This window comes from Rhinolophus sinicus, chromosome 2 (genome assembly GCF_057876585.1).
Source record: "Rhinolophus sinicus isolate RSI-liver-muscle chromosome 2, RSI-T2T, whole genome shotgun sequence".
Lineage (NCBI taxonomy): Eukaryota > Metazoa > Chordata > Mammalia > Chiroptera > Rhinolophidae > Rhinolophus > Rhinolophus sinicus.
Genome location: NC_142502.1, coordinates 127610932 through 127625057, shown reverse-complemented (window position 1 = coordinate 127625057; position 14126 = coordinate 127610932). Strand labels below are relative to the sequence as shown.

Here is a 14126-nt window from a genome sequence, read left to right as displayed (position 1 = left end):
GTCTGTCCTGTGCCCATTCCCAGCGCAGGAGGGAGGAGGGAGGAGGGAAGAGGAGGATGGGCCCAGAAGGAGACTATGATTTGTAATGCTGCAGGTTGGTAGAAAAAGAGAAAGCAAGCCGAGGGCGTGACCAGGCTGTGGGCTGAAGCAGGCAGGGAACGTTCCCAAGGAACCCCTTCCCTAAAGAAGTGGCGCTCAGGGTGCCCGGAGAGGGACAAGGAGCTCTCACTGCCCACCCAGGAACGGCCTGGATGGCTGCAGCTAAGAGGAACTAGAGGAAGCCTCTATGTGTATCAGGAAGAGATGGTGATTCTAACCAAACCTGGCACATGCTCCAAATACACCCATCTGTGGTCGGCAGAATTTTGGCCCAATGATCTTCTCATCCTGGTGTTACTCCCATAAATATGTTCTCTTAACATAGAGAAAGGGATTTTACAGCTGTAATTAAGATTATTTATCAGCAGACTTTAAGATAGGGAGATTGTATTGGATTACTGGGGCAGACCTAACCTAATTACATGACCCCTTAAAAGCAAAAGCAGAGATCTTCCTCTGGCTGGTAGTAGAAGACAGACATTCAAAGCATAAGGATTTGCCATGCCACTGTTGGCTTGCACATAAAGAGGGTGGTGTATGTCAAGGAAATGGGGGCCTCAGTCTTACAGCCACAAGGAACTGCCAACAACACGAATGAGCCTGGGTCTCTCCCAGAGCCAGGCCGGTCCACGCCCTGGCTTTGGCCTTGTGAGGTTCTGAGCAGAGGATTCAGTTGATTCTACCTAGACTTCTGACTCACAGAAACTGTGAAATAATAAATTTCCATTGTTTTAAGTTGCTAAATTTGGGGCAATTTGTTATAGCAGTAAGAGAAAATGAATACACCTCCCAAAATCACAATCAAATCCACTCCACAAATGGTTGTTGAGCACTTATTAGGTATGAAACTCGAAAGTTTCAGGGCCAGGGACAAGGACATAGTCCAGCTACCAGGGAGGGGCACACTCATCATCAGAGAGGATTTCCCTTCAGCCAAAAGCAACAAGGCTGAAATGCCGATGTTCCCAGGAAAACGCTCATAAGACTAACACTATTCCCCCTGATGTTCATGAGAAGGGACAGGAGGCCACCCAGCACCAGACTGAAGACACTGTTAAGAGGAAAAACTGGAGGACACGAGCTGGCCATGCTATTAAATCTACTACACAGTTTTCACTGGCCCAGGCCTATTACCCTCGTCTCCATGGGACAGGCAGGGGCCTCCTCATATAGGTCTGTATAAAATGGGGTCTGACTCCTAGTGCCAGCCCTGGGGCCTGGGAGAGACAAAGGATGGCTCGGCAGAGTTCCTTTTCCACTCCTGGAGACTCAGCCCTGTCCTGAGTCAGTTGTTTATCTGGGCGCAGGGCAATGCAGATGGTACAAGCATATTAAGTGAAGTAATCTAGATTCCTTCCCTATGGCCTGAGGCCACAATGCCTGAGACATCTGTTTCTCCCAGTGGAGAAGAAAGCGTGGGGAAAACTACATAGTAAGGTCATTAAAGCCATTGACCCAAAACAGGATTCAGAGAAGTGGTGTTCAGGTCTGGTCTTTGGCCTAGGACAACTTGGATGGTAAGATCATACTGATCCTTTCTGGGTAAGGACTTCTTTCTCCAAAATGGAAATATATATATATATATATATATATATATATACACACACACACACACACACACACACACACACATATATATGTATATATGTATACATATTTTTTTTAATGATATTTGATCATGGTAAAACATTCATAGCAAATATGAAACCAGCCCCATGATCTGAAGTTGTAGAAATAACCTTGGTTAACTGATTGGTATTTTCTACACTACTTTTAGTATACATTCACATGTGCACAGACAACTCAGTCCCTTTAAACAAACAGGATACTATATATTATTCATAGCCTCTTGCACCTAAGAAGACACATGTATCAATACATAAAACTAGCTGATGCTTTTTACTTACTCCATTGCTGTAACAGCTTCACTGTTTATTAAAAACATTATCCATCAAAAGGGGATTGATTAAATAAATTACGGTCCATTTATACCACGAAATTCTATATGGCCATTAAAAATAGATATATTTATGTTGATATGTATACACACACAATTTGTTTTTAAACTACAGTATATACAACTGTAAATAGTAGTTATGGTGAGAGAGAATAGTGTAAGGGAAACTCAAGTTTTATTGCACACTTTTGTGTACTTTTTCTTTTAACATGAATATTTCTTTATCAACTCCATTAAATGAGGAATTGTGTTTCTCTTGTCCACCACTATATCATTATATCATAAGAACAAAACCTGCTTTTATAAGGTCATTCCATAAATATTTACTTGAAGAACAACTTTATAGACTAATTTACTAAAAATATTCCAGTTAACATCCTTGCCCCTGCTTCTCTGTTCTGAATTAAAGTTTGAGACTGCTGTTAAACCTTTCCCACTTCTCCCCTGACACTAGGCAACATCTTCCCTTGAAAAGTCCCAATTCTTGGAGTACTTACCAACAAAGAAAGATGTCGGTAAATGTCTCTGCTGTGGTGAAAAGTGCAAATATAATCCAGTACATCATCCATTTGACCTGTTGAACAAAAAAGCAACAAAGCTAGTAGAGAAGGTCAAGGATAAATGGTTGCCCGACATCAAGAAGAAAAGGCCCAGGCGATGTATCCTATATTTTTAATCCATTCACCCTATCCTAATGTTTAATTCCACTCTAGTTCCAAACTTTGGGGCTGGAGGCAAACAGGTTGTTTTCACAACTGACCCATGTTCAAGGTCAAAGTAGACCCTGGATGATCTTCAATAGCCTTCATGTGAGCCAGAGAGACCTGCAGACCAGGAGCGACTAAGGATTCAGTTAGGTCACTTTTCCAAGACTAATAGCAGCTGAGTAAGCTTTCCAGGTCTTCACAAAGACACACCCTGTAATGAACTTTAACAAGACCAGACTATCTGGGATGGAATGGTGGTAATCCTCACTGGCCAGCTAAGAATCCTTTCATATGGGAAAGCCCCACAGTCTCTTGCAGAAACTAGATCTTTTAAAGAAAATCTCTCCTACATGACCATCCATTTCCATTTCCACTGCCTCTTCCCTCCAGTTGAGGCCTTGGTCCCCTCTCTCCTGAACTGCTGCAAGAGTCTCCTAACTGCTTCTCTTGTCTCTTGGCTTTCCCCTCACCAACCCATCCTACAAACCATCCCCATACTAATCTTCCAAAAGCATGAACTCATCAGAGTACTCTTTGATTTAAAATCTTCCAGCCTGCAAAATAAAGTCCAAATTCCTTAGTCTTCTCCTTCTGGCTTCTGATAATGGATGAGTACCATGTTTCTCTGAAAATAAGACCGGATCTTTCCCCAAAAATAAGACCATGTCTTATATTAATTTTTGCTCCAAAAGATGCATTAGGGCATATTTTCAGGGGAATGTCTTATTTTTTCATGTACAACAATCTGCATTTATTCAAATACAATCATGTTATCTTCTTCTGGAACATCGTCATAACATACTAAATGCATCTGTCTGGCTGACGATCTTAACTGGGGCTTATTTTGGGGATAGGTCTTATTTTTGGGGAAACATGGGAGTTTATATTGGACTAACCCGCCTAATAATAATAATAAATCCTGAATAAAATATGGAAAAAAAAAACCAGTTTGAAGGCACTAGAAAGCTATCAAAAGCTGGCAGAAAATGAAAGAGATTCAACTCTTGAAATAATCGAACCACACCACGATAGATCCATGTTGATGCGGCTGGGACGCTCCCCAGCCTGCAAATCATGGGTTAGACAGAACTCAAGAAGAAACTCACAGACTTATTTTCCTGAGGAATTAGAGAATGGAGTTTGAGACTACTGGAGAGATGCTGTAAATTGAGAGGGGAAAATCCCAGAAAGATGGAAGTCATTAAGGGGGCAGGCCTCAAAATCCATATATAAATTCCCTTCAAATACTTGGCTGACTCCTGAATTGCAAAGAATCAGATAATACTCTAAGGTGGCTGAGAAAAAAAAAAAAAAAAAAAAAAGGCTGGAAAGCTGAAAGAGTTGAACAGAGATTCAGTTTCTTCCCACAATAGAAAATAACAGAGTTTGGAGTTCAAGTCCTGTCAAGTTAGAGGAGCTTGGTAAACATTTGGAAATTTCCACTGAAACATCTAATGTCCACGCCTTAGGAATAAAAATCATATCTCAGGACTAAGAGGTTAGTTCTAGGACTTAGGACAAAACAGAAATATTCCTGCCCTAACAAAATGTAAAATCTACCTCCCACAAGGTCAAGATGATCTGCAGAATTTAACAACCTGCTGGAACAAAGCTTAACATTCTTTACAAGAAGATAACAAAAATCCAGAGTTTCTATGATGTATAACACATAAATTCCAGTAACCAATAAAAAAGCACACAAATGAAGGAACAAGAAAATATAATCCATGGTCAAGAGAAAAACTGGTTAATAGAAGTAGACCCATAGATGACCTAGATGGTAAAATCAGCACACAAGGACTTCGAGAAGTATAATCTGTGTTGAGACAACCGGATATCCATGTGAAAGAATAAAGTTGGGCTTATACTTACACCCTAAACAAAAATTTACTCAAAATAAATCAGAAACCTAAATGTAAGAACTCTTACAAGAAAATATAGAAGTGACTTTTTGTGACCTTGGATTAAGCAATAGTTTCTTAGATATGACACCAAAAGAACAAGCAACAGAACAAAAAAGATAAATTAGACTTTGTCAAAATTTAAAACTTTTGTACTTCAAAAGACACCATCAAGAATGTGAAAAGATGGCTTCCACCATCTTTCCAGCTCTCAGTCAGACAGGCCCAGAGACACATCTGGAAGTAACATCATGATGGCTGCCTTAGGAGAACCCCAAGTTCAGTTCCAACTTGTATTGGTTGGTGATGGTGGGACTGGAAAAACTACACCTGTGAAACATCATCTGACTGGTAAGTTTAAGAAGTATGTAGCTACCTAGGGTGCTGAGGTCCAAACCCTTGTGTTTTATACCAACAGAGGACCTGTTAAGTTCAATGTGTGGGATACAATTGGTCAGGAGAAATTTGGTGGGCTGAGAGATGGCTATTACATCCAAACCCAGTGTGCCATTATGTTTGATGTAACTTCAAGAATTACTTACAAGAATGTGCCTAACTGGCATAGAGATCTGATACGAGTATGTGAAAACACCCCCATCATGTTGCATGGCAACAAAGCGGATAGATAGTAAGGAAAGAAAGTTAAGGCAAAATCAATTGTCTTCCACTGAAAGAAGACTCTTCAGTACTATGAACCTTCAGTACTATGCCAAAACTAACTACAACTTTGAAAAGTCCTTCCTCTGGCTTGCTAGAAAACTCATTGGTGACCCTAACGTAGAGTTTGTTGCCATGCCTGCTCTCGCCTCACAGCTTGTCATGGATGCAGCTTTCGCAGCACAGTATGAGCATGACCTAGAGGTTGCTCAGACAATTGCTCTCCCAAATGAGGATGACCTGTGAGAAAGTGAAGCTGGAGCCCAGCGTCAGAAGTCTACTTTTATAGGCAACTGTCCAGTGATGTCAGTGGTGCAGCGTGTTTGTCACTTTATTATATAGCTAAGCAGACATGTGCTTAATCTTTAGGATACTGAAGAAGATGAAAGGGCTTTGGAGTGAAATGTGGCAGTTAAAAAAAAACAACCTTCATTTTTTGAAGCTGCACATTTAGCAGTTTTGGAACACAACTCTTTCCTCATTGAGTTTCAAATATAAAACTGCTATAGTCGCATCGCAATATTCAGTGGTGAAATCTTGTTTGTTACCATCATTCCCATTCCTTTTTGTTTAGAATTAGAATAAAGTTGTGTTTCAAATATCTAAACAAGTGAATTCATCCCTTGTTTAATACCATTTTAAAACCATTAGTAAGAAAAATTGTGCTGATACTATTTAGATTACCTTTACTATTAGGTTTATTAGGTTAAATTCTTCTTGTGTCTTTATTTTTTGTACATTTGAATCATTTCACACAGGTGAGATGACAGAGGTCAACAGTATTTTATTTAGTAAGTTGTTAAGAGCTATAAATAGTATCAATGCAGTTAGGCTAAAATAACATCTACTCCACCTGCCTTTTGGCTAGGTGGTACCAACCAAGGGGAAGAGCTTGTTCAAGGTTTATGCGACCTGTCAGAATAAAAATGGTTTGTGCTTTAGACATTTCAAATACATATTTTAAGAATTATAGTTGCTTTTATTTTATGGCACAAGTAACATGTGCTAATACAGAACTTTTCAAAGTTGAATGGATGAAACCATATAAACGATAGCAGAAGCTTGAGGGAAGTCTCATCTGTTAAAAATGAATATAAATTATGCATTTATTTGCTTTTTGTTTTAATGTTACATATTTAATGTAAAGCTGATATTCTAGGAAGATGTTCCATATTACCTGCTGCTTTCAAGCACTCCCAAGCTTTTTTTCCCCCTTCCCCCCTCCCCCTAACCCTCTTCCGACTCCAGTTGGAGCCTTTGTTCTCATACTAGTTGTGGAGTATGCAGCCCATGTTGATGTTATGAGTATTGCACTCTGCTTGGTTGTGCCAGTGGGACACCAGCCACTGGCCTGTCACTCACAGCAGTTCACAGCCACCGGCCTGCCGTTCACAGCAGTACATAGCAGCTCACAGCAGCTCAGGGCAGCTCAGGGCAGCTCACCGCGACTCACACTGGCTGCCGGCCACGCGGAGTTGAACCGGCGACCTCGGTGTTAGGAGCACAGCGCTCCAACCACCTGAGCCACTCGGCCACCCCCCAAGCTTTAAAGATACCAAAAATTAAGGATTTAATTTAGATGCACCACAGCTTTAATGATATTTTTTTTCTGAATAATTTTTGTGGGCAGTGTAAGGACATAGACAAAATAACCAGAAATATTACCAAAGAAAAGTAGATCTTAGAATGCTTCTTAATAATCTGAAACAGACTGAAAAACTTTTATTAGGTTAACCATTTATCTTTTGAACGGTTTCCACATTTAAAAATGAATTGGGTCTGTCTTGCCTTGATCCCAATGACACTATATGTAGCAATTAGAAGTCTTAAAAATAAGAGCGATTTTGCTCAAATAAGTACTGCAGTACTTTAGATGTCCAATTTTCCTTAAATTATTATTATTATTATTATTATTATTATTATTATTATTATTTTTTACCTAAAAAGAAGGTAGGAAAGGATCACTTAAATATATGGGAAAAAAGATACAAAGGGTAGAACTCAATAAATTTCAATTTATTAAGATTGAATAAACTTGTATCAGTAGAGTCACTCACATTTGAACTGCTGCAAATGCTATGCTATATTCAATTCAGAACCAGATTTTAACAGTTTGAGATGTGAAAAGTTCCCATAATCAGGATGAAACTTTTCATTCATGTAATTTAATATAAGGGATATGTGTTGTTTGTAACTGTATGTAGAATGCAAGTATGACAGATATTCTGAATCTTAAATGTAACAGTTAAATTTTGGAAGCTGCTTGTTTAATATGGGGTGGGAGATAATTTACAAATCATTAAAAGAAAATGTTGCTGTAAAAAAATATAATTTTTGTACATTGCTTGGGAAAAAAAGAATGTGAAAGACAACACACAAAAAGGGAGCAAATATTTGCAAATCAATATCTGATAAGGTACTTGTATCCAAATATATAAAGAACTCTTACAACTCAACAATAAAAAGACAAATAACCCAATTAAAAATATGGAAAGGGCCCATATCTATTAAAGAAATTGAGTCAATAATTAACAAAGCCAACACCATTTATGATAGAACTCTCAGCAAAGTAGGAAAGGGGGAAAACTTGATAAAGAACATCTACATAAACCCTACAGTTAATATATTTAATGGTGAGAAACTAGATGGTTTCCCCCTAAGATCAGGAACAATGCAAAGATGTCTCTTCTTATCACTCCTATCCAATACCATACTGGAAGTCCTAGCTAATGCAAAAACGTAAGAAATGAAATAACAGGTATACGGAATGAGAAGAAACAAATACAACTGTCTGTTTGCAGATGGTATGACTGTCTATGTAAAAAAAAAAATTGACCTCAAATTTCTGGAACTAATAAGCAATGGTGGCAAGGTTGCAGGATACAAGGTTAATATACAAAAGTCAGTTGCTTTCCTATATACCAAAAATGAAAACTGGAACTTTAAATTAAAAAACACCACCATTTACATTAGTACCCCCCAAATGAATTACTCAGGAATATATCTAATAATAAAATATATATACATATATCTAATAGGTAAAAATCTATATAAGGAAAACTATAAAATTCTGATGAAAGAAATCAAATATCTATATAAATGGAGAGATATTTCATGTTCATGGATAGGAAGACTCAATACTGTCAAGAAGTCAGCTCTTCCCAGCTTGATCTATAGATTCAATGGAATCCAAATCAAAATGCCAGCAAATTCTTTTGTGGATATCAATAAACTGATTCTAAAGTTCAAATGGAAAGACGCAAGACCAAAGGTAGCCAACATAATGATGAAGAAGAACAAAGTTATAGGTCTGACACTACCTATCTTCAAGACTTACTAGAAGGCTAAAATAGTCAAGACAAGTGTTATTGCTGAAAGAATAGATAAATAGATCTATCCTTAGAATAGACAAATAGAATAAAGAGCTCAGAAATATACCCCATATATATAGTCTACTGATCTTTGACAAGGAGTAAAGGCAATTCAATGAAGAAAAAATAGTCTTTTCAACAAATGGTGATGTAACAACTAGACATTATGTGAAATCAATCAACCACCAAATAAGTAAATGAGTGAATAAATGAATCTAGGCACTGGTCTAACATCTTTCACAAAAGTTAACTCAAAATGGATCGTAGGCCTAAATGCAAGATGCAGAATTATAACACTTCTAAAAGATAACATAGGAGAAAATATAGATGACCTTGGGCTTGGCAATGACTTTTTTACTATAACAGCAACATACAATCCATGGAAGAAATAAATTGGTAAGTTGCATTTCATTAAAATTAAAAACGTCTGCTCTGCAAAAGACACACTTAAAAAAAATTAAAAGACAAGCCACAGAGTGGGAGAAAATTATATATGTATATATTTGCATCGAAAATATACAAAGAACTCTCTAAACTCAACAATAAAAAATAACCCAATTATGAAACGGACAAACGATCTGAATAGATACCTATCTCATCAAAGAAGACATACAGATAACAGATATACAGCAACTTACTAATAAACCTTTTGCTACGAAATCTAATTTTTTCTTTTCTCACCACTTAACAATCCTAGGAGGAAGAGGTGGGGTTTAGTATTACTTTTCATTAAAAGAGTATAAAATATGTTAAAGAAGCTACAGGAAAAAGTGAATATAATGACTGAAGAGATGGACGGTTTAAAGAGAAAGACGGAAACTCTTTAAAAAGAACCAAATGATACCTCAGAACTGAAAAACACAGTATCTGAATTTTTAAGAATTATTGAATGGAATCAACAGTAGATTGCACATAATAAAAGATAAAGATCTGTAAATTTGAAGACAAGGTAATAATAGTCAACCATACTGAAGTCTATATTGAAAAAAAAATAGAGGCTCAGTGTCTGTGGAATAGCATCGAACAGTCTAACATACATAGAATAAGAATTCCAGGAGAGGAAAAAGAGCGTGGGGCAAAAAGTTATTTAAAGAAATATAAATGACAATTTCCAAAATTAGATAAAAAATAGCAAATCCACAGAATTAGGGAGCTCAGAGAACCCCAAACAATATAAATATACAGAAAACCAAACCTAGGCACATCATAGAAAAATTGCTGAAAAAGAAATAGAAAATCTTAAGACAGAGGGGGGAAAAGACACATTACCTACTGGGGAACAACAATAAGAATCACAGTTGACTTTTCATCAGAAACAATGAATATCAGACGAAAATGGAATAAGATCATTAAAGTGCTGAAAGAAAAACATCTCAATCTAGAATTCTATACCCAGCAAAAATATCTTTAAAAAAATGAAGGCACTTCTGGTAATTGCCTTTTGTCTTTGTGACTCTGAAACATGTTGCTCAATAAATTACCGTTGACCCTTGAATAACAAAGGTGTTAGTGCAGCTGACCTCCCGCACAGTTGAAAATGTACATACAACTACAGTCCTCTGCAACTGCTATTCCTAACCATGAAATCGATCCTTGAACAACACGGGTTTGAACTGCTGAGTCAGCTGAAAAAAACCTGTGTATAAGTGGACCTGCACAGTTCAAACCCATGTTGTTCAAGGGTCAACTGTACCTAGAAGCCCTCTTTATTAAAAAAAAACCAAGACTGTCCCCTGGGAACCAGGTTCGTTTAGTCCATTAAAAATAACTGCTGTCTGAGACACCACATGCCACCAAGGTTATCAGCAAAAGAAGAACAGGCACCTTAGCAGGGGGTAACAAGGTCGTGTCCAGCTGTAAAGTCCATGGCATGCTAAGGCCCAGGATCCAGGAATTCCCAACAGTGATACTCAGCTAAGGAGCCTGAATTCTCTCTCTACAAGCTCTTTCTTTTCAGTATTCAAACCATGCTCTAGTATCTTCAATTAAAAACAAAGGACAATGACAACAATAGTAAAAACAAATAAATAAATAAAAAACCTCTTTCCTTGACACAACCCTTAGCTACAAACTTCTCCAGTGAGTCACCTATAGTTGTAGTGTCTACTTCATCATCCTTCATCTACTCAGTGCACTGTATCCATTATATCAATACTGCTCAGTGGGGTTTCTGTTTTATAACATACTTCAAGGAAGTGTGAGGGACTCTTTTTCAGTTTTTTCACTTGACTTACTTGACTTTTCAGCTGGATGTGAAACTATCACTTCCTGAAAATCTTCCCCAACATCACAACTGTCCTGGATTCCCTCTTGACTTTCTGGCTACTTCTCAGGCACATCAATTCCTCCCCACGTCTTTGTTTTAGTCATTGTCTTCTAACTCTCCCTGGGTAAGACTCTGCATTCCTCACTTAACAGAGACAACCAATCCACAAATGTTATCACTTCTACCCTCTTATTTATGTTGGACCTATCTTCTTTTCTCCATCCCTTCTGCATTTCCTTACTTCAGACCACCAACATCTCCTGTCCAGAATAGAGCTATAGCCTTTTGCTCACTCTCTATACCTCTGCCCCCTTCCCAATCTGTCCTCCATATTCCAGTCAGAATGATCTTTGATTTTGTTAAATCCAAGTTAGATGATTCTCCTTCCTAGCTGAAAGCTTTCAATAGTTCCTTATTGTAGTTAAAATAAAGCCCAAATTCCTTAAATTGGTTTACAAGTCCTTGCATGAACTGGAAGCTAATTACATCCATTAAAAGCTCTCCTCCCCACCCATACTTTCTTGAATTTTCCACTCCAGTTATAATAAACCTCTTTCGGTTCCGTGAACAGCACATCTTCTTTTGACTCCAGATTTCAGCCCTCAGATCTCAGCCTAAATGTTATTTCCTACAGAAGTGTCCAAAGTTTAGTTAAGTACCCTCTCCTTTCTTCCTCCCAGTGTCATACATGTTCCATGTCATAACACTTATCACTCTTCTTTGAAAGTACCTGTTTATTCCTATGCTTTTTTAAATTAGCTTATAAATTCCCTGAGAGTGGGCACCAATTCTTCTTGCATATCGTTATATCTCTACTACCCAAAATAGTTCCTGGCACATAGTAGGTACTCAATGAATATGTTTTGAATGACGGGATTAGAATTTTGACATTGTGAATGGGAAAGGAAGGATGATTTCAAAAAGGTGAGAAGGAATATACTTTGGGAAATACTGGTCTAGGGGGCTTTTTGAGAAGAAGACAGAATGAGCTCTCAAGGCTACAGATGCTCCCCATGAGTACCTGCAGAATGGATGGATGGGTATAACGGGAGGAAAGGGACCTGTTGAAGTTGGGGCAGGGGGTGATATGGAGCCACTCACATCAGCAATAAAGTAAAGAAAGAGGCAATTCAGGGAGAAGAGCTCAATGAAACTGAAGCCAGTCTGAGGCTCCAAGAAGAATGCTCAACAGGCCTGTGGAAAGGCAAGACCAAATCTCAGGAGGGAGATTGGGGCTATGGCCAAAGATAAAGGAGGCATGGCAGAGAGGGGGCTTGAAGTGTTAGCCTAAAGAAGTTTCCATCATGCACTCCTTCACTTTAAAATAATTTTATGCAGAAAGAACAGTCTGAGAATGATTCACTGAGCCTAAAAAGATAAATGGAGTACTGGTGGCTCACAGGGATGGAAACCATAAATAAATTACCAGAAAATGTTTTCCCCTATCATACCACAGAGAAATCAAATGATGGTTATTTTTTCCAAGATTTGAAATAGAACTTGCCAGGTTCAAGGGATTCTATCCAAAACTCCCTCAAGATGAGGGGGAGCCTGGATGGGCCAGCATCCAGAACACAGAGAGGGAGCAATGGCCACTTTGAGCAGTAACGACCAGGAGCAACTCTAGAATGGATAGCTGACAGGAGGACTAGGGAGTCCCTCTGGACAATCAGGGGCAGGATCCAGGAATGAGGAGACAGGAGAGAAGCTGGGATCCGAGGTCATAGCAAGAGGGTGGGAAGCAGAGCCTGGAGGCCTTCCTTGAGCCACAGAGATGGATGGAGACACCATGGCCCAGAGCACTATGCCCCCAGGGCTCCTGGCAGCCTGCAAGAGGCCTCCTCCATGGGCTGGAGAGGTGGCAGGCTTAGCCACCTCTTTAATGTCACCTCTGGATGGTCCCCTACACCAGTCACACTATTTCTCGAGCAGTTCATATTCCCTCTTATATCTGGGCCCTGCTTCAGCCTCTCGGGGAATTCCCTATGCCGAATGACTGAGAAAGCAACAATTTGAGCTTGGTTTACAGATGACTGCACCATCTGCTGGCAGGAGCTCACAGGGGACAGGTGTGTGGTCACACAGCAGCCTAGACGTCTGTCCCCTCCAATCTTTCCTTAGGGAAAGAAGACTGCGGGACTGTCCCTGTTTGGGGTTGAGTTCATTTATCCTAAGTCTCTCTATTTGGTCCCTGTAAGCAGGGTCTGCAGTCAAAGACGAGTAATGATTCCTCGTGGGAGGAACGACTTAAGCCAGACGGGACCCCATTGGGACCCCCATGAGTTAACACCATAAAAGTCAGGAGGTAGCCATACCCCTCCTCCTCACCATTATGGGAAGCTGCTAATGCATGCCCCAGTTGTTGTCCTGCACCCTGCTGTGCAAAGGACTTCTTAGAGCGATAAAATATGCTTTTCCTGCTTAGCTCATGGGATGGTTTTACTTGTGAGACTTGCTCCCCCAGGGGGTTGTACGCACCCACCTTAGTCGCCTGGGGACAATGAGCATCGGTTGCTTTGGGACAAATATCTGGGAATTGGAAGAATTTTTATTATGGTGTGGTGTGAGAGTTTCGCGGACCCTGCCTCTAATCATGTGATGCTTATTGTAAGAAATCAATAAATACCCACGACGACCCGACTTGGGGCTCCAGTCCCTTGAGGCTGCGAGTCCCTTGGTCCTCTGTGATTTAACTGTTTTTGAGTCTCTGTCTCTTTGATAGTTTAACCCTCGCCGCCTCCTTCGCCTTCCCACGGCTTGTGTTGTGCGGGTCGCAACACAGGTGTATAGTCCTGCGTGGCCCTAAGAGAATGAGGAAGTGAAATTCGCCTGCAGGCAGAACTTTGAGCAGTGCACTTAGCCTGGAAGGAGAAATGTCCTGAGGCACTTACACTGTCACCAGGTATATTAACTATGTGTAGGGACCTGGCCCACACGCAGATGAGCTGGCAGGCAGTCAAGGTCTCCCAATTCCCTGGGAACACTGCTTATCAGACAGTCTGTTCTGTACGCTGACATCAGTCAAGGTCTCCTGGCTTCTTGGGACACTGTGTGTATGACAGCGGGCCTGCAGGGCTTGCCAGATGATTTCTCCCACACAACACTCTTTGTTTTGCTGGACCTATATAACCTTGCTTCTTCTCCACCTGCGTGTGGATCACTACCCCT

At 39.7% G+C, this 14126-nt stretch overlaps 1 protein-coding gene and 1 pseudogene across 5 annotated transcripts in view; one reads left to right on the top strand and one right to left on the bottom strand.

The window, feature by feature from the left end:
• The window catches only part of REEP1 (receptor accessory protein 1), a 125592-nt gene that overhangs the window by 40737 nt on the left and 70729 nt on the right, over window positions 1-14126 (bottom strand). For all 5 annotated transcript variants that reach the window (XM_088796057.1, XM_074332288.2, XM_074332290.2 and 2 more), the window contains exon 3: window positions 2554-2630. In XM_088796057.1, the coding sequence (XP_088652183.1) occupies window positions 2554-2630 (77 nt within the window). The remainder of the gene's footprint in view (window positions 1-2553; window positions 2631-14126) is intronic.
• LOC109456766 (GTP-binding nuclear protein Ran-like) lies at window positions 4919-5567 on the top strand (annotated as a pseudogene).